Source organism: Haliotis asinina, chromosome 15 (assembly GCF_037392515.1).
Source record: "Haliotis asinina isolate JCU_RB_2024 chromosome 15, JCU_Hal_asi_v2, whole genome shotgun sequence".
Lineage (NCBI taxonomy): Eukaryota > Metazoa > Mollusca > Gastropoda > Lepetellida > Haliotidae > Haliotis > Haliotis asinina.
This window is the reverse complement of record NC_090294.1, coordinates 24,343,218-24,365,038: the sequence shown is the minus strand read 5'-3', so window position 1 is coordinate 24,365,038 and position 21,821 is coordinate 24,343,218. Positions and strand designations below refer to the sequence as shown.

Below are 21,821 nucleotides of genomic sequence, written 5' to 3'. Positions count from 1 at the left end.
CAAGAACAGTTTCTCCAAGATGTCCTCAGTACTCAAAGACCGCAAAATCTCCATGACACTGAAAGTGAGGCTTCTCAAATGTTTCATCTGGCCAATTTTGTTATATGGATGTGAGGCATGGACATTGTCTTCAACAACAACGAACAATCTTGTTGCAATGGAGATGTGGCTCTACAGGAAGATGCTTCCTACACAGGACATGCGACCAACGAGTCTGTTCTCCAACAAATTGGTGAAAAACAAGAGCTCCTCCAAACTATCAGCAGAAGACAAATAGCCTTCACAGGGCACGTTATCAGAAAGGGGCGGCTGGAAGAACTATGTCTGTCAGGTAGAGTCCAAGGAAAGAAAGCCACAGGTGGACAGAAACTGCTGTATCTGAATCAACTGAAAGAGAGTACAGGACAGTGTGCCATCAGGGACCTCTGGGATGCGGCAAGAAGTCGAACTTTACATCATGTGTCGTCAATGGTCTTATGGCCTTATTATTACAGTGAAATTATTTGGATTTTGATATATGATAACATGTACTTGAACTTTGCCTAGAGTCTTATGCCCAGAAGGCGGTGGCTCATGGGCCAATCTGGTGGATTAGTTACTTATAATTCTTCTGCTAGAGTATATCATCTGAGTGTCATTGGTGCTGCAAGTCAGAGGCCCACTTGTTCTTAGCATTGTCCTTGTGATACTCCGTGGTGGGTGGGGAGCAGAGTTGTTCGTTGAAGATCCGGACTCAATTTGCCCTCACAGGACTCTGATCACGAGCAAAGGGATTGTCAGAGATAGAGATCGACTGTTTTCTGATATGTAGGAACTTGATATCGTGTCAGAAATGAAAGAGCAAGGAATGACTTTTGTCAAAAGATTTACAACACGAATAAACTGTGAAACAAAACCTACTAATACTTATCTTTTCCATTTTTCTTCACCAACCATTCCAAAATCAGTTAGAGCAGTATGTTGTAATCTCAGTGTTGATACCTATATTCCCAAAAGTATGGACACGGTGTACCTGTACTAACTCGGTAATATGCGCTCATTGCAGTGAGAAAACTCATGTTACTGAGGATTGCAATAACAACATTAAAAATTGTGCAAACTGCTCTGGGACACATTCATATTTCTCTAAACAATGTCCCATCTGGATTCAACAAATGGAGATAAATAAAATTAAATTCACGAAAAATATTAGTTTGGCTGATGCCAAGAAACTTGTTCTTTCCCCAACAGACCAGACTACTTCTTATGCATCAGTTACGAGAATACCCTCTGCCGTCAGTCACAAACCAACTGTATCCACTTCATCAACGGTGTGCCAAACTGATCTGACATGGGTGGATACAGAGAAACCTGAAATATACACACCCAACCAGTCGACCCAGACAGCTAAATCAATTCCAAAAGCACTTGCTCCATTTCAGTAACGGTCATCTTCTCAAGAACAATCGTCCTCATCAGCACAGCCCATACCCAAACGTCAATCACAAAACAATGGGAAAGATCTTACCAAAAATAAAATCAAAAGCAGAAATGACTTACTAAAATGTCAAAGTAGCAGAACCTGCAAAGGTTCAAATGACACCATCAAACTTATTAATAGTTCGGATCCTTAGAGGACATGGATGTGTCCGAAAACATCCAAAGTAGGGCACATAGCTTGTTGCCCTCCAGGAAGTCAAGGGGTAGATCCCAATAAATCCCCCGAAGAAATAGTTTCTTCATATGTTATTCAGTGGAATTGCAGGGGCCTAACGACTAATCTTAATGAGCTTCACCAATTGGTCCAAGACTTTACACCATCAGCATTCTGCTTGCAAGAAACGTATCTAAAGCAGACAAATACCTTTAAATTACGTCAATATAATGCATATCATTACCTTTCCCCACCTGGTGATAGAGCCACTGGAGAACCATCAATCCTTGTAAGACATGATGTTATTCACAGTCCTGTGACACTCAAAACTAATCTTCACGCAGTTGCAGTGCGAATTACTTTGAACGTTACGCTTACTTTGTGTTCATTGTACATTCCACCTTCATCAACTCTTATGCAGGCTGATCTACAAATCTTTACGATCAATTACCCAAACCATGTATACTCCTGGGTGATCTAAATGGGCACAACCCACTTTGGGGTGGTGTACAAAAGGTCAGGCTCTGGAGGATTTCATTTCGAATTATAATTTATGTATATATAATGATGGTACAAACACATATTTACATCCTGGCACTTGAACATATACAGCTCTTGATTTGTCACTAACTGATTCCAACTTACTAAATGAACTTGAATGGTCCACAATGACCTCTGTTGAAGTGACCATTTTCCTACTATACTAAAATCTGTAACCCCATCTGATGTGCCTCCATCATCAAGATGGAATTTTAAAAAGGCTAACTGGCCTTTATATGAAACGCTGTGTGCTGCTAAGCTTCAACCTGAATATTTTATCGATGTTCCTGACGCTAATAAAGTTTTTTTTCTGATGAACTAAAATCTATAGCTGATGAATGTATACCAAAGTCCTCTGCAGTTCCACATATTCGAAAACCATGGTTCAACGATGAGTGCAAACAAGCTAGGAAGGCAAGGAAAAATGCAGAACATTATTTCCGTCGCCATCCTATGGTGCATAATTTAAATAAATTTAAAATTTAAAATGCTAAAGCGCGGCGTACTTTTAAACAAAATAAACGCCAAACATGGCAAAATTATGTATCCAAAATAAATTCTCGGGCTCCCATGTCGAAGTTTTGGAACATGGTCCAGAAAATTAAAGGTAAAGGTACTAAATCTAGTGTCTATCATCTGAAACATGGCGATCAATTACTTACTGATAAATCAGATATTGCAAATAGACTGGGTGAAACCCTCGCTAAACACTCTTCCTCTGATGTACCTAAGATGTACCTAGATTCCAGCAATATCAAAAACAACAAGAAAAGAAAACTATTAACTTCAATTCAGATAATGGGGAAGATTATAATGACACTATTCATGAGCTCCATACTTCTCTTGATCAAGCTCATGATACTGCTACAGGAGCTGATAACACACATTATCAACTCCTGAAGCATTTACCAGAATCCTGCCTAGAAACTCTTCTAAATATTTTTGATGATATTTGGACATCGGGTAACTTTCCTCCCTCATGGCGAGTATCAATACCTAAACCTCGACGTGATCATACCGATCCGTCCAATTATCGACCTATTTCACTAACCAGAAGTGTTTGCTAGACCACGGAACGACTTGTTCGGTACTTGGAAACTAATAACCTTATCACAGATATACAATGTGGTTTCCGTAAAAACAGAAGTACTGTTGATCACTTAGTGCGTTTGGAATCATTTGTGAAAAACGCGCTGATTAATAAACAACACGTTATGTCTATCTTTTCTGATCCAGAAAAAGCATATGACTCAACCTGGAAATATGGCATTTTGAGAGATTTACATGATTTCGGATTGCGAGGTCGTTTGCCTGAATTCATAGACAAAAATAACAATTTCAAGTTCGCGTGGGTTCATTACAATCAGGATCAGGGTGTTCCACAATGCAGTATTTTGTCTGTCACACTCTTTAGTATAAAGATAAATAGTTTATCAAAAGTTTTAAATGATTCAATTGATGGATCGTTGTTTGTGGATGAGTTTAAAAATTCTTGTCGCGGGAAAAAATGCATATTATTGAACGGCAACTGCAGCTGTGTTTAAACAAAACACATAAATGGTGTCTTGAAAACGGCTTTAAGTTTTCTAAATCCAAAACTAATTGTATACATTTCTGTAGAAAATATAAGTCACATAAGGACCCAGAACTATCTCTAGACTCCCGTCACAGTTGTTACGTTCTTGGGCCTAATATTTGTCTCTCACTTAACATTTCTGCCTCATATTAAGTTCCCTAAAACTAAAAGCCTCAGGGTTCTTGACTTGTTGAAAGTTGTTTCCAACTCAAAGTGGGGAGGGGATCAAGCGACCCTCTTACACCTATATCGATCACTGGTCCGCTCAAAACTTGATTATGGCTCCATCGTATATGGTGGAGCCTGCAAACGCAACCTTAAACTGCTTGGTTCTGTCCACCACCAAGGCCTAAGCCTTTGTCTTGGGTCATTCAGAACTTTACCTATTGACAGTCTCTATGTTGAGGCTGATGAACCATCTCTTGAGCGCCGTATAAAGTTAGCTTTACAGTACATTACTAAGTTATTCTCTAATGAATCTAACCCTGCCTATAACTGCGTTTTCAATCCCCTTTATGGGGATTTATACAACAAGAAATCTTCGCTTGTCACGCCTGTAGGAAATAGAATTAAACCATTTCTTTCTTCGGCTGGTATTAACCTGGAAAACACAGCTCCCTCCCGTCTTCTTTCTTCTCCTCCTTGGCAGTTGGCCAGACCCCAAGTGGACCTAACTTTGACCACATTTAAAAAATCAGAAACTAATGCATTACAATACAAACAAGAATATCATCAATGAAAACATAAAGAATTCAACCATTTATTTCTTCAGCCGGTATTAAGCTGGAAAGTATATCGCCTTCCCGTCTTCTTTCTTCTCCTCCTTGGCAATTGGTTAGGCCACAAGTTGACCTAACATTAACATCATTTAAAAAATCAGAAAAAAATGACTTACAATATAAACAAGAATATCATCAATTAAAACATAAATATAGCAATTATAAATCCTTATTTACAGATGGGTCCAAGGACGGTGGCGCAGTGGCCTGTGTCACTGTAATTGGATCCAGAACAATATCTTCTAGATTACCAGACAGCAGTTCTACTTTTTACAGCTGAAGCTAACACCATACTTACAGCTCTTAAATATATTGAAAGACACCCTAAACATAAACAGTACATAATCTTTTCCGACTGTTTTTCTTGTCTTCAGGCTATTAAAATATTTCTTCTGAACATCCACTTTTAATTGAAATTATTGAATTGTATAATAATCTTGCTACAGGCCAATACGACATCGTCTTTGTTGGTTACCCAGCCACGTAGGCATTTCTGGGAACACAATGGCGGCTCTTGCTGCCAAGGCAGCACTCAACAAATCTGTGACACTTATGTGTGACTTTGTGATGTTCTTATTCCATACTCTGATTACCAAGCTAGCATTAGAACTTACATTCGTGATCTGATCTGAATAAAATACATGAAATAAAACCGTATATTGGTTACACCTACTTGGGCTGTCAGTCCAGATTTAAAGAGGTTATTTTACGACGATGTCGTATTGGCCATACACGATATACTCATGTATACTTGTTAAAGGTGAGGATCCTCCGTTGTGTATCCCTTGCGATGAGAGAGTAACGGTCAAGCATATCCTGCTTGACTGTGTTGAATTCTCCATCACAAGGGATAAATATTTCAATGTCAAAGCTGTCTTTTTAACACTGTTAAATCTCATTTAATCATTGTTTTTATTTAAAGGAAATCGATTTCTTGGTTGAATTATGAGTAGTATGTGTTGTAAATAGATGTATTTTAATGATGGGTAGTTTATATTAGTAACTAGAATTGTTAGTGGCTGTACACTCAATGGGGGTTGAAGTATTGTAAAAATATTGTCCTCCTGCGAGGGTACTTAAGTCCCAAAACATTCGATGTAAACTTAAATCTGCCGGGTTTTTAATCGTAGTATTCCTGTTGTTTTAATTTTGGCTAGCATTTGTTACACAGCTGAAGGGTTGATGTAAATCCAGCTTGGGTCCATGCAGGTAGCAACGGCACTGTAAGTCCCCATGGTCCCTAGTATGGAGATCTACCTTCTGTTGTTGGTGAACTATAGCCTGTTTTTATATTGTATTGTCTAAATAGTGATATTAGTTTTAACTTTTCATGCTAGTTTTAATTGAAATTGTGATATTCTAGTTGTTTTACTGTCCTTCGTTGACATATTTTTACAATATGCATATATTTCATTTAAGTGTTCTCGTCACGATATGGCTGAGATATTGCCGATGTGATGTTAAATATTAACTCAATCACTCGTATATTAGATTGTTAAAGTCACATCACTTGGGAAATCTGCAGATGAATTACATATCACTCGGTCTTGTGGATATTGATGGATACATCCCTCGAATAAAGTAATAGCCTGACATTGCTCCTATAACTTTAATTTGTTTTAATTTTAATATTTGCATTTTGTTTTTATTAAGTTGTCGTGGCTTTAAACAGAGTCATTGTTTTCGTCGTGAAGTTGTAATGATACAGACGACATACACTAGGACGTGCGTGCGAATTATGATTCATACAGGCAAACTATAAAATGTCTAGATATTACATTCCTGTTACACATTCGCAGATCGCTTCTTATTACGTTTAAAAATGCATACAAGTATGATTATAAAGTAATGAGGATTATGAGACCAAATATAAAGACGTATATTGACAAGTGTCTACATACTGGTAAGTGAACGTTTACAAACCAAGTAAATTTAGCAAGTGAAGAAATTTATCGCGCAGTATTTCACTTCGACCCGACCTCGCTTATGTTATATTACAGGTTGTGTCATGCAAACTCCTTTTGGTCATGATCCAAATACATATTTAACTACTAGTAGAAAATAGTTTTCATTTCCTAACTTGATAACAAACCATAATCTCATTAATTCGAATGGACTTGAGGCTGTGGTCGATACAATATTACATTACGATAACATTGTCACTTCGACCACAACCTCGCTTTCGAGGAAGAAAGCGTTATATTCATGCAAAATCCTCAGCAATGTGTAGTAAGCAGTCTTGATTTTATAAACTCGATGAAACTTGAAGTCCATTTTCTATCCTGGAAACGTGGTAGGGGGCGAACCATTCGATTTAGTATATATATACCCAGGGAAACTACATTGGGATATATAGATTATCCCTGATATACCATAGGCTTCCACAACGCTCGCTTCGCACACACTAACAACCAATTTAAGCACAAACTACGGGGTCCGGTGGAAATCTGTACATAGTGACACCATCACCCGACCCCAAGGAGCAATTGACGGCAACACAACAATTCGGCATGTCTTTGGTGACGTCGAGAAATCAGCAAAATGACGAGCTTCCTAACCATTTTCTATACAACTAACTGAAAATCGTTCCTGCTATGACGTCACTATGGCGACAGAGTTACGTAACCTGTCTGTGGTTTCGTTTGCGGGCGAGAGAGAAGCACACGGCATTTAAGCAACTTAAATTTAAGCGTTTGGCATTAACTAACCACAAGGTTTTTTTGGTTTTTTTAAATATGGTGTTCCGTTTATGACTAACCAGAAGTCTTTCATATTCAGTGGTAAAGAGAGTACCAAAAATGAGTTTATTCGTTCTTTAAACTGCAATCAGAGGACTTGGGGCGGATTCCTGCTTAATGTAACTGGTGGACGCTTGAGAGGCAGCGAAATACTACGTTTGTATCAAAATTAGTTAACAAACTGTCGCCTCTGGTTCATTCTTCGTCGTGTTGTGGGGATGTGTCTGTCGTGACTGTGAACTTGACTTGGTGACAATACCATCTATTTGACCTCCATGTTCATGATACCTTTGCTACCTTTACAAACATGAATTTGTGGATGACAAAACTCGGAAACACCATTCTCATGTCGTGGCAGTTCTATTCGGAATATAATTCAGTAACTCTTCTTTCTGGGCCGCAGTTATCCAGTGTTAACAACACTCCTAGGTTACAAAAAATGGTTTTGTCTAAACATACACGTGTTGCTTGATTCTGTCACTTTCCCCACAAATGTAACGCGTATCCCTTTGTTTGAGTGTTTGTTCTTAATTTCGATCTTTGGATTGCTTGGTGCTGTCTAGCATATGTTCGGATTGTCATTATTTTTTGGGTAATAATATTGCAATTAACACAGCCATATAATCTGGTATTTCTGTACATAAAGATAATTCAGCTATCACATTAGTTGAGCAGCTAATACGTAAATAGGCCCACGGGTGTATGACGGTTTTCAAAGTATTCTGTATTTTAACATTCATTTAATATTCTGTTCATAATGGTATTTGGTATTCGTATTGTCCACATTGGACTCAGCACACATTCTTCCCTCCGCATAGTACGGACTGCTTTTTGATATTTTTTTAAAAATTCCACAAAATTCTGTTTCTGACTGAGGAATCTAAATGTTCTTCTCATAATACCATCACACGTTAACAAATCTTCTGGGCCCGGTTGTTCAAAGCACCCTTATTTTAATGTACCGTTAAAAACTAACGACCCGTTGAACAGCTAACGATAAGTCAGTTAACAGTATGCTAAAATTTGGTTGCTGAAAGGTCTTTTTAACAGGCCGTTAACTAATGGTGTGAATTGAGGTTAACAGCTTGTTAAGGACCTTACCATTACCCACGATTCCTTAAACAATGACCCACAATTCCCAGTCAAAATGGCATCTCTATCAGAAGCGCCTGAAATCATTAGCTCCGCATCAACTGACTGTAAGAAAAGCAAAAGAAAAAAATCAGCATTGAAGAAGAAAATGTTATTCAGTCAATGTATCAAGAACATGCTGCAAATTAAAGTAAAATATTCAGTAACGAAGTTACCAATAAGGCCAAGGCAGCCATCTGGCAGAAAATAACTGATGCAGTCAACAACCAGGACGTCTGCTGTCGTGATGTAGAGCAGGTGAAAGAGAAATGGGGAAATGTGGCACGAAAAGCTAACAAAAACCATTACAGAATACCGAATGCAGCTAAGGACCTTGGGGTGCGTACCACCGCCTCCAGAGATGAGCCAGTCTACTGAAACGATAATCGAGGCAATGAAGGGCACAGCCTCATTCAGTGGCGTTTCTGGGGGATGGACACTGAAATAAGCCCATGTGGTAAGAAACAAGAGGCCTTAGCATAATTTGATGTTGGCTTTATGATAAAATATGACAAATGTTTTCAACTACAAAGTGTTTGATATTCTTAGCATGGAATGTGCAAAATCGAGACTTAGAGTTTAGGGCGTTCAAATTTAATTTAAGTTTATAACAGGTTTACCATCGGCCTACGTTGTGTAAAATTATTCACACAAACCTCAAACAACTCCTAAGAAATCAACTTACCAATTAGTGTTATATTGTGGTAAAGTAATTGCTTGTTCCCAATTCTAAAATTCTAAACGTAGAGTCCATGACAGTGTTTTGAGAAGACGAGGAAGTGACACTCACTGCCACCGCTGAACCTCAGTTATCCATTCAAACTTTAGCGAGCCTGTTTCAGAAGCGTTTACAGAGTATTAAATGCATATGATGTTTTAGCCCACCACATTTTTATCACAAGAAATTAAATGATTTGATACTTCATAGCTTGCGGGTGAATAAAATAGTTTAAACATGTTGAGATTTGGCGATGCAAGATGTTTTCAATGATTCAAGTAAAAAACGTAATTTTCATCATTAATGTCCTCAACTTTTTTATTTCACTAACCTTGACTGAGAAAGGATCTAGTTATATATTCTACACGAAATCATCACGTCCTTTCTTTAAAAATAGCCTTAATTCCATCGTCCTTTCCCAACGGCGCAGCTGTCGCCACTCTCGACATCCGAGGCTTTCGTATGGGTTGTCAACCGATGTGATTGGAAGAGCCTTACTTTTCGCTCAGTAAGAGCTTGAGAGCTTGATCCTATTTTAAGATAGCCTGTCACTAGCAGTCGTCTGATTTTACTACAAAAAATACGATTGATGTTTTTCTTCCTCAACATGACACTGCTTGCGCACCGAAGTCGCAGAGATAATATTTGGAAAAAATAGAATTCTACCATGACTTCAGTAAAGTCTGGATTGTGATTGGTTAATCAAAGTCATCCAGAGGTATATAATCACGTTATATACCTCTAATGTTCCAACACGTTAAGTATTTGTTTAAAATCTGAATAACACGGTAATGGTAGAATGGAGATAAACGTATTGTGTTGGAAAATCAGCGGTATATAACAAACTAATGCTAATGGTAATGTTAGTGAGCTAATGTACTTCCTCTCATGGTGTTACGTTAACGTGTTCCTAGCGGACCGTTGAAGGTTAACAGAGCTTTGAGCAACAGGCTTTCCCTTCCTTAACGTTCCATTTAAGGACTGGTTAACGGTCCGTTAAAATTTAACAGTTTTTTTAACAAGCCGGTCCTGATTCTATTTCTACTATTTTTAAAGGATTTAATTTTCTCAAAAAATACAAGAACCACAAGTGTAGGCAGCTGAAACCTTATGTATACTAACTATCCAAAGCTTACACTCACTAGTGTAAATGCAGTCACTTACTTCTGTCAACTGTTCTGAACTAGATTTTGCGAATTAATCCATAGTGTTTAGAGGTACTGTTTACACCTGAAGAGATGTATTGTCAAACAAATTCATAACTAAACGATCATTGTCATGAGTTCAATAATTATAGAAACTCAATGAAAATTGGCGAATTCTTTACACCAAAACGCGGTTCTTCAAACGCACTATATTCCCACATGCTTTTCGGAGATTTGGCGCATGACCCTCGTGCAATTCAGAAGCATAAGGTGTGCAGTTGTTTCCCCCAAGTTAGTGGAGAACTTCATCTTCAGTGGAACATAACACATAGTGAGTGCTTTAAGTGAGTCTGCACTTTTGATGGGAAATATATTTGCAAAAGCTGCTATATTTACCATTTTCAAACCCCCGTCACTTTATCCATTTTTAACATTGTCATTATGTTATCTCGTTCGCAAGCGCAGAACAAGTGGAATATGAAGGAATTTGGTCATTTGAAAGAATCATTGTTTGGGGTTTTCTTTTTCCATGAAAAGCAACTTTGCATGGCTTTGAAAACCGTTTTTAAAAATGAAATCAATACCTGTGGACATTTACATGCCTAAAATATAATAGAGTTCCACCAGCCAAATAGTTTTTCATTTGATCCTTGTCATGAATGTTTAGTTTTTTCACAGAAAACCGTTTCAATATTTCATCCAGTTCAGAGAACCTGTCTTCTGACCCATCTGACGTAAAAACTGAGTCCTCCGCATATTGAAAGATACAACATTGTTGACCTTTGACTTTTATTACATTCGTGTTTGGGTTACGCCTGATTGCGATGGAGAGCAGAATAATGCATGTATTGGACATGGCGATGGGAGGTCACCAAGTCCTCATTATTAAGCAGGGAGGATTTCCAGAAGTCTGCTGTTTAACCTCGACAGTGGTACTTCATTTTTTTCTGTTTGAAGAGATTTAACAAGTTTGTGAGACTAGAAGTGCGGTCTGTAAGGCACGATCAATAAATACACTAGTACTGTTGGAATAGTGTCAGACATTAAGCGATAGTAGACCGGTTGGAAGTTACAGTCATCTCTCCTGTCATAACTTTTTGTTGGGAGTCATTTGTCACTATGAACCCTTATGTGTAAATCTAATATGAAACATAAAGCCATCTCATTGGATTCACTTGTTTTACGTTCAGCTGGTAATTCAGCAGAGGGGAATTGGCTCTATAACTGGCATTGAAAGAGGTCAGATTATCGACTGTGACTCATATTTTCAGCACATGTATACTATGGCCAGAACCTTGCGCTGAACAAACCGGCATGGATGAGTAGCGTGTATGCAAGAGCTTCTGTCTCTTCCGCTGCTGAGAATTCAGTAGATTGCCATCTTGGAACAAACTGGTTTCATGGAGTCTGCAGTTCCACAGCTGAAAATGACAGGTCACCTTGGATTGTCATTGATCTCCTGGGCCAGTATGAGGTCCACAACGTCACGATCTACAACAGAGAAGACGATTTTTGTAAGTTGAAATCCGTATTCTGTATGGTATGCTGGGTCGGTAGTACCTATTATTAACTATGCAAGTACACCACGAAGCTGTGGAATTAAGTGGGATTTTATCGTTAAGAACAACACTACGATAGGGAAGTTCCTCAAAATTTTGAAATGTTAACTGACAGATATATATCACTACAATATGCTTTCAGCTGAGCGTCTTCATGACTTTGTCATTGAGATCTACAGGACAAACCCATCTCGATGTTCAGAAGCATCTGCAGTCATCTGTAAAGTCTATTCCGGTGTGTTTGGCCTTACTGGAAACGTACAGTGTGAGAGTGCAGTACTGGGAAGGTTCGTTCGGATTTGGAAACCTACAACTTTAAACTATCAGGATGTCCTGACAGTCTGTGAAATAGAAGTGTATGGAATACGTCCAGGTAAAGTTAGCAAGTTCGAAGTAGATAACAGTAGTTAAAATCAACTTTATAGCATCTCACAGAGTTAATAATATAGACCTTGAAAACGTTAGGTACCGCTGTTGTCCCCTGAAAGAACTATGTTGTGTATGATGATACGTATAAAACCTTGCTGTACGGAAGCGAACAGATGTTCACAAGTGCAGTTAGTGAACTTGCCGTATACTGGTGTTTAAACTTCATGGGTAACATAACAATTGCTCCGTCACAATCGATGGCCATCAGATTATTGGGAAGCATAATTCTGTAAGTCATTTACAAGATTTGATAAAAAACGCATATCTACAACACTGTTGTCAGTCGTTCAGTCAGAAAATAGATGAGATGAAAGTGGTAGACACGTCTGATTGTGACGAGCACAGCAAAAATAACTTCGTTTCCGGACATTTGAAACCTAACTGACACAAAATAGAAACTTAAGTTTCATGTAGGTTTCCGGATCGTTTCTTTACATGTCCATCAAGTTTCCGGAAAATGGAAACTCACAAATTACCCACAATCCGGTTGGGATCCAGTGAGTTTCCCTTACCCAGATTCCAGTATGGGCTCCAGTTGGTTTCTGTTACTCAGATTCCTACATTACCCAGTATCCACTTCCGGAAACCAACAGCGGAAACCAAGGTATTCTTACTATGAATATTTCAACGAACTGAAATTAAGTGGAAACGCCTAAAGACAGTTTCAGTCACAGAAACATGATGGAAGACTTGTTCGTTTCAGTCTTGTAAACTATACGCAAATTCTCTTTGCATGTTTCCATATACTGAAACCCAGCGGAAACCTACACTACCCAGTATCCATTAGGTTTCCGCAAAAACGGAAACTAAGTTATTTTTGCTCTGGATCGAGAAGTTACTCGACAACAACCAGTCCCCACAAGCACTGTTCTAAGGTACCACTGGTTACATTTCTGTGAAAACAAGACAACATCACTTAAGGAGAGTCGCTTACAATTCTGGAAGTGTAATCAAACACCCTCTGTGATCATCACCAGCACTCAGTTTCGCCTCATGTTTTAAACGGCGATCAGAGGACTCGGGGCGGATTGCTGCTTCATGTAACTGATTGACGCTTGAGAGTTGGAGGCATATGACTGATTCTTCGTCGTGTTGTGGAGATGTGTCTGTCATGACTGTGAACTTTACGTAGTGACAATACCATCTATTTGACCTCCATGTTCATGATACCTTTCCCACAAAACCTGAATTTGTGGATGACAAAACTCGGAAACGCCATTCTCATGTCGTGGCAGTTCTTTTCCTAATATAGTGCAGTAACTCTTCTTTCTGGCCAGCCATTATCCAGTGTTACCAACATTCCCAGGTTACAAATAAAGGGTTTTTTCTCTCATCACATGCACGTATTGGTTGATTCAGCCACTTTCCCACAAATATAACAAGTATCCCTTTTAGCTCTTTGAGGATGTTTCTGTTTATTATCCTGTTTATATTATCAAGACATATAGGAACTGTTAGACTTCAACGTTGACCATAATTATCCCCATTCGGCTGTCACACATTTATTCCATGGAAATTGAGATATAAGAGCGGATCGAGAAACCGGCTCGTATTTGGATGCCTCTCTTTATAAATGGTTAACATACTCGCATCCTGGAATGCAGTAACACAGACACTTGGTCATTAAACTGATTTCATCATTATTACCGAACCCACATAAGTATGTCATGATCCATTGTATTGGAAAGTCCAAACTTGAGCTTTGGAGGAGTGTTGTCAACAAGCTTTTCGGGCTAGGGATTGGAATTCTTTTACATTTTGGGAATAAACCTGCCGTGGTTCACTCCAATTAAAAATTCTTTGAAGACAGAGTTTAAACAATATGTTGCCTCTTTATGGATTATTTACTATTAATATCGTACTACAAATCGCTGTCCACTTCAAAAAGACGGAGTTTATATTTGATGGCTTATTGCTATATATAATGAACAATAGCGTACCGAAGACAGATCCCCGGGTCACACTTTAGTATCAGGTTAGGAACCATGTACAATGTTACCATCTATTTAGAAGGTATGTGATGAACAGAACCATTTGAGAATTATACCAGTATCTCCAGTTTTTCCATTGTAAATGACAGACTGTCATGCCTTGCAAATGTGACAGAATCAGACCTAGCCCTTGATATTTTTTCGCATCACAGATTCATGTGCTCCGACTTGGCATCAAGGAGTGCGTGGAAAGTACCTGCTCTCCCCTGGTGCTGCCACCTTTCCTCAGCAATCCATGGTGACGTGTTTCCATCTTTGTGTGATGTCCGAGACCTGTGTTGGTGCCAACTACAACGGTGGATCAAATGAGTGTCAGCTCATCTCCCAACCTAAGCCAACTGACACGGTTTCCTCAAATCAAGACTGGGTCTTCTTCGGAGATGATCTCTGTTAAACCAAACCTTTACTTTAAGTTTTATGGGCAACAGCTGCTGAAATCACAAATTATAACAACAGTTTAACTGAGGCTCAAATATTCCCATTTCCTTTACATTGACAGAAACCGATGACAACCTTGTGTTGTATGCTCCTGTTCAAACAGCACAGGTGACAATTCAGTAGCAGCCATGGTTATGTATCCTTCGATGGAGACTCGTCTTTTGCATATTAACTGCCCTCGAACTAAGGAAGGAACACATGCATCAGACAAGAATCCTCGACAGGGACGTGACTCAATCGCTACAGTTGACTTCTGACTTACAGGAAAATCGACAAGACAACGTGAAAATCATCTCGTTAGAAATATTTACAAAATCATCCTGATTTTACTGGAACAAGTGTCGGACGTTATGAACCGGGAACTCGATTTATCAGTGGATTATGTTCAAGACAAGGGCTGGCTAACTTCTTTTACTGTGTTATAAAGTGTACTCTTTCTTGGATATTCCTGGATAAGGTAATCTGATTACCTTCAGCATTAGTTTTCCAAGGTCTCTTAGTCCTTACCGATTTTGAAAAAACTTTTGACTCGATCGACAGAACCTTTAAACTTACTTATCCAAATTTGGACCAAGTATTCAGAGGTGAACAAAGACTTTCTTTAATTAGATGTCTTCAAGAGTGTATTTTAAATGGATTTGCTAGTTTTCCTTCCCAATACGTTGGGGCCGTCGCCATGGAGATCTGGTTTCACCACATATTTTCATTTCAGATGTTGTCTATACGCATTGCCGAATACCTTACCATTATTTCAAGATTCTCTGGTTTGAAGGTTAATGCTGACAGGACAAGACTGATTTGGATAAACTTAAAAGAGATGCAGATTTAAGCATTGTAAAGATTGGAGTGAGTTAACATCGACCTTGACAATTGCAGCCATGTCGTGACGAGACCAATTTAAAATTACATTGCATACCAAAAATATGAGACTAAAACTCTGTAAAATTACTAGTATATCACAGACATCCATTTAAAACTAGTAATTAACAGTTTAACTATAGGGGACAGTACAATTTAAAAACGGGCTGTAGATTGCCAACAACTGAAGGTAGATCACCATACTTGGAACCATGGGGACTTACAGTACTTTTGCTTCCTGCATGGGCCTTGGCTGGGTTTACACCACCCCTTCAGCCGTTAACAATTTAGACACATCTAGTCATACATTAAGATACACATATCCCACGACTAAGACAGTGGAAAGTTTCAATTTAGTTCGAATGTTTTTGGAGGACAATAATTTTTCAGCACTTTAACCCCCCTCGAGGATACAACCACTAACGCTGTGAGTTATTAATTACTAATTCAAACTTCCCATAATAAAATATGTATCTATTTACAAATCGCTTAGCAAATCTAATGCTTTTAAAAATGCAATAACTATAAGAGGACTAATGTTGTCAAGAAGATCCTTCAAAGTTCGTGAGTTAAAATACTTATTCATTGTGATGCTGTAAAGATTGAAACTTAGGTTGGACACTAAGTAATTTTAAACTTTTATATACATTGATGAGACAATTAAATTAGATTATGGAGATAAACTTCAGAACATAAGAAATAAAATGACTCTATGGTTCTATGGTCAGTTTGAACACTCACTCAAGTAGAAAGAACTGTAGCACTGAAATCCTTATTACATTAAAAACGTAATCATATATTTAGACCTAGTCCTAAAGTTGGTAAAGAAACGGTTTTATATGAAAATTGGTTCAATAAAGGTATACAGTTTGTTTATTATTTGATTAATCCAAATACAGATAAATTTTCACATGATGATCTGCAGGAGGTGTTTTTCAAGATTGATGTCTTCAGACATCAGTACACGAAATCGACCATTAAAGCATGCAATATGAAGGTACTAAGTACTTTTATTTCTCCCTCCTAGAACCATCTTACGGGAAATCATCTGTACACAAAAAGTGGAAGAATCTTTTTGAAAGTGAATGTGACAGTGAAATGATAACAAATGTGTACATGAATGAAAACCGATATATTAGATGTAGCAAACTGAAATGATTACAGGTGAAAATGTTATATTAGATCATACATGGAATTGGTATTAAAGAAAAGGCTTTGTGCACCTTTTGTTCAAAGGAACCAGAAACAACTGTTCATCTTTTAAATGAATGTAGGTATGTAAAAGAAGTATGGAATGATTTAATCAGATGGCTTAAACAGTATTAGAAGGTAATATTGAATTCAACTCATAAAATATTGTGTCTGGGTTTAAAGGAAGAAACAATAACTCATTAAATCTCATATGTCTTGTTGTTTTAAACAATTTATGTGTTCCTCAAAGGTAAAAGAAGCAATTCACGTTTCAAGTACGTACAAATTCAAATAAGCAGAAAAAACATTTAGTGCCTTTTCAACATATACAGGTGTCGAGTTTTATAATCTATTAAGAGAACCTAATATTATACTTATATCCGCTGTATTCTGATCCACCTAAAAATCTTTTATGTTTCCTTGTCATACAATAGTAGAATACTTTATGAATCTATGAAGTTGATAGAATGAATGTGTAAATTATGTCGTATAGCTCAATATTAGTATTCACGGACACATATAATGCAGTTGGTTATAGTGTTTTCAGGTATTTATTAAATAATGTTACATGTAACATGTAATGTTTCATGACATCTATGTCAACATTAACTTTCATTGTGACAAGTTATACAATCTGGGTAATATCTACTGAATTTAGTGAGTTAAGTGAGTGAATGAGGTAATATTTAACGTCACATCGGCAATATTTCAGTGACGTGAACATTTAAATTTACCTCTGAAATGAATACAAGTAGGTGTAATACCTCTATTTATGGCTTGTATGTAAGTATCAATATTCATTGACGTTTATCCTCTCGATAACCTTTGTAGAATGTTGTATATACCACATGTTTAAGATGAAGTGGAAATTGATGCTTATATTCTTAGACAATGTGAGATAACATTTACTATATAACTTGTTTAACATGATATTGAAAAGGTTGTTTATGCTTTTGAAATATATGGAAAACATTGTACAGATGTTTTAATATATATGTGTATATGTGTGCATCATGCTGGGCAATGTATAGATGTTCAACACGAAATGGACTGTACCAATGTATGGAAACCATCATATATAAAACATGTATAACACAAAGTGGAAATAAAAAAACTCCTGAAAAAAGATAAAACACTTCATGATTTTGCATCCGTTGTATATTGGTGTTTTTGTTACCAACTGTACTTATAACATCGAAGGATAATACGGTAATTGTGAGATCTGAAGATACTACAGAATAGGGCGTGTATAGAAATCACTTATACTGTGTATCCTAAAGTACAACTTGTTTTCCAAAACTTCGCAAAGACATCTGAGAATAGATTCTCCAGATAATTGCAGTCTCTGACTGCACCAGGTGATTTCTTCTTGATCACTAACGGGATCGAGTGGTCAGGCTTGCTGACTTGGTTGACACATGTCATCGGTTCCCAATTGCGCAGATCGATGCTCATGTTGTTGATCACTGGATTGTCTGGTCCAGACTCGATTATTTACAGACCGCCGCCATATAGCTGGAATATTGCTGAGTGCGGCGTAAAACTAAACTCACTCACTCTTCATCAACAGCTCTGTCAGGATAGGAATATTCCACATGCATTAATATTTTGTTTGAAGGGTTAACGATAGCTTCAACTGATTAATCGGACAGTGGGGTCATATGTGTTCATTTTGTCAATACGTTCCCAATTGTCCTGAATCCTTGAACCTCTAGAGAGGGACCTCTGTTTCTTAAACGGAGTGATTCCATATGGATTTCTATGCTGACTGAGGGCTTTTCATATTCGTCTTTATTTTTTGTGCCTTATTTCCCATTCAGACACATACATGACGATTTGGTTGTGCGTCTTGAGATACTTTATGAAAACGTTGTCTGCAAGAAGGTCTTTAATTGCTGAACACATTTTCGACTGTTCAGCTTCATCAACGTTCAGGTCATACTGGAAGATCTCAAGGAATCGTTGGTGTACGTCTTCCACTTCACGGTTGTTCCTTTACAACTTTGACAATTTGACACATTGACAATTGGATTTTCAGTGCTGCAAACACGATTTGATCTGCATGGGACCAGTAATGTGTTGCTTCCGGAACAGTCATCTTAGTTTCGCACTCATAGTTCTGTGGAGGAAACAAAATAAAACAGACATGCTTTCAGTAATGTGAATTTCAAAACGACACTTTTGCGTCATTCATCGATTCAGTTCAAAAGGCAAAAATGGGTTGACCTAAATGAATGAATAACTGAAAATAAGTGATGACACCAGGTTTTGGCGCGAAGGTGAAGATTGTTCTACTCTGCCGATAGCGCCCACAGTCAAAAACAGGTTTCATAATGAAGTAAAATGGACGCAAGCTTGTTTCATTGAATAAAGGGGCGGTTGGGTAGCACAGTGGGTGACGTTTTCGCTCTTCACTCACTCATTGATTAAATCAGAGTTCGCTAAGCATTTGTGCGACAGTAATAAAAAGAGTAGTAGTTCAGTGAGCACTCTGACAGAATGTTGGCATCATCATAGACTGTGAAGGAGCATCGCCTTAATCAACTCAAAACGTTAATGAGTGAACAACCTCGGCTGCGGCTAATAACAGGGGAAAACAGTGAGCATCTAGCTTTAGTACTAAAGACTCACTTTGACTCTCCTAACATACAATGTACTTATCCTATTAAGTAATAATACCCTGCACTCGCAATTATTAAAGAAGGTACTTGAACAAAAGAGTAAAGTGGCTCCCAATGAGAAACGTGTACTTGACCTAAACTATGCATTCACTTGTAAGCCGTCAACTCGCTGACGAAATTTGAGTAAAAGTATCGGAAGGTCCAAAGGTAAAAACATGCTTTTGACCAGGGTTCCAGCCAATACCTGTGCGCGGACGTCGAAGAGAACAACAGCTGCGGGCATGCAACGGCCTGGTAAAGGAACTAAACTGTGTTTCTTAACGTAGGGAAAACCCGATAAGTATTATAACCACTAAACCAGTTTGGAAGCTATTCCAACGGTACCAAACAAGATGTACTTCCAGGCCTGTGCAATTAATGCCTATATCTACACTTAACTGGCATGACTGACTATAAAAGACAAGAGAAATAACTACAAGACGTCAGACTGGATGTTAGAGCACTAGAGTTATGGCCCCGTGACAACGCAGTGTGGTACAGTGTCACGCTGTGATCTGAGCCATGGCTAATCAGTCCTCGCTATGCGAATTACACCTCACGGTGGTGGCCATCCTGCCACAAATCCTCGCACTATGGTTGGTTTTCACAGGAGATGAGTCTTGCTGTTTCACCAAAACGACTATCACAGTGACTGATTGTAAAGTGTATACAGGTATCACTATTCTAGGCATACCTGTCAATAGGTGGACACCATCAGACGTAACATGTGTACAAATGGAAACAAGGAAAGGCACCCGAATCCAGAAATTAAGGGAAGTGAATACGTATTTACAGAAGACATCTGACATCAACGCATCTCTTCATTTCACAAATAAACTACTGAGTGTACTTCAGAATACGTACCGAAACACATGCAACATGTTCTTGCGAAGTCAAAATTTCAAAATGACATTCCAACACACAGAAGCCAAAGTAAATATTAATCCTAGTTATGGGACAGTGATGTACAATGACACTTTTAAGATGTTGGATTCTTACATTAGCCTATGAACAGCGATTTATTGGGTATGGTTTCATCAGTGTGCTACGGTTAAAAATTTGGCGTGACAAAAGGTGTAAGAAATCCCCTTAGAACCAGCAAAATACAACACTGAGAAGTCTGATATTTTCAATGATATGTATTCAGCAAAAACAAGGGCACGATACAAAAGTACGCAATAGAGCTTTCATGTACAATGCAACTGAGTAAATTCAAGTAATGGGTCACAAATGTAATGGCACCTCACCAAAGTCTTGGTGTGAGAGTGAGAAACACAGCGAGCAGTCAGGCAACAATTATGAAGGCCAAGCGTTGACAAAGGCAGGCAGTTTAGAGTATTCCAGTTAATCTGTGTGTGTGTCCGTGTCGTCGACACGACAACCAGCCTTTATGTACAAAGTTACACATTCAAGAATATTCGAGCACATACAACCATGGACATCAACGTAGAATCCTTTAGCAGTCTCCCGGAAGTAAAAATTAATCAAGGGAGGCAACTCTGGAGCACTTCTGTAAAGGCCTGTAGCCAAAGTACTGAACATTTATGGTACGAAATGTGACCCTTAACAACAATCACTCAAAAGTTTAAATAACGTGACCCAGTAGTAATTATTACTTAATCAATAATACAATTTACAAAAAATACACTCCCGTAATAAGTGATATACTTTCTTCATATATCAAATATCAGACTAAGTTCTCGATACATAACATCTACGTGCAATGTGTATAATATGCATATGTAACAGTACTTGACCAGCGTTTTGTCAAGTACAGGCAACTCTAAATGCCCAGTCTGATCAAATGCACTCACGACAACCGTAGTTCTTTTCAATATTTCCCTGCATTTGTCTGGCAATCAAACACATATGACAACTGCTGTGGCACTAAGCACGTTATAAGTTTCGACAACGAAAGATTCTTGTATTGTTACTGATTTAATCATGAATTAGATTAAGGTGCGTGTGTCTGAATACTTTGAATATAACTATTCTTCCTTTATAGCCCTGAAATGTAATGGAGCAGACAATAAAATGACGTCACCAGTGACGTCACCAATTTAATCAAGAGAAACCAAATCTTGCAAGTTAAGTTAGCACAGGGTATGATCCGAACGCGTGTTCGTTTTAGGTATAAAAGGCCAGGACTAACATATAGAGAATATGAGCATGATGCTGTATATTAAGAACAACAATGAATGCTTTAGGAACTGGAATGCGTGGTGTTAGTCTCGGGGATATGTGAGGATTCGATGAAACTGCATGCCTTACAGTAAAAAGAAACAGCATTTACAAGCGAATAGAAGTGACAGCCTCCAGGGGCGGCTGTTTTAACCTTTGCGAGTTCAACGATGTCAAGATCAGGGGTACCTCAATCATCAGTCTGCACAATCTCGACAATGATAAATGCGTGATGGTCAAAGCATTCGACGATG

General features: G+C 38.1%; 1 protein-coding gene across 1 annotated transcript; it reads left to right on the top strand.

Annotated features, from left to right (window-relative positions):
* The first annotated feature begins 117 nt into the window (after positions 1-117).
* On the top strand, positions 118-14,633 carry LOC137264924 (uncharacterized). Its single transcript, XM_067800277.1, has 4 exons — positions 118-435; positions 11,552-11,774; positions 11,962-12,192; positions 14,392-14,633. Exons 1-4 carry the CDS (start codon positions 118-120, stop codon positions 14,631-14,633), a joined length of 1,014 nt encoding a protein of 337 aa, XP_067656378.1.
* The last annotated feature ends 7,188 nt before the right edge of the window (positions 14,634-21,821 follow it).

What these genes read in the sequence shown, in the direction of transcription:
- LOC137264924 (XM_067800277.1), top strand. Translation starts at nt 118, where the DNA reads ATGGACATTGTCTTCAACAACAACGAACAATCTTGTTGCAATGGAGAT. An exon ending in CAACAGAGAAGACGATTTTT is followed by an intron (nt 11,775 to 11,961) that starts GTAAGTTGAAAT and finishes ATATGCTTTCAG; the next exon opens with CTGAGCGTCTTCATGACTTT. An exon ending in AGTGTATGGAATACGTCCAG is followed by an intron (nt 12,193 to 14,391) that starts GTAAAGTTAGCA and finishes TTCGCATCACAG; the next exon opens with ATTCATGTGCTCCGACTTGG.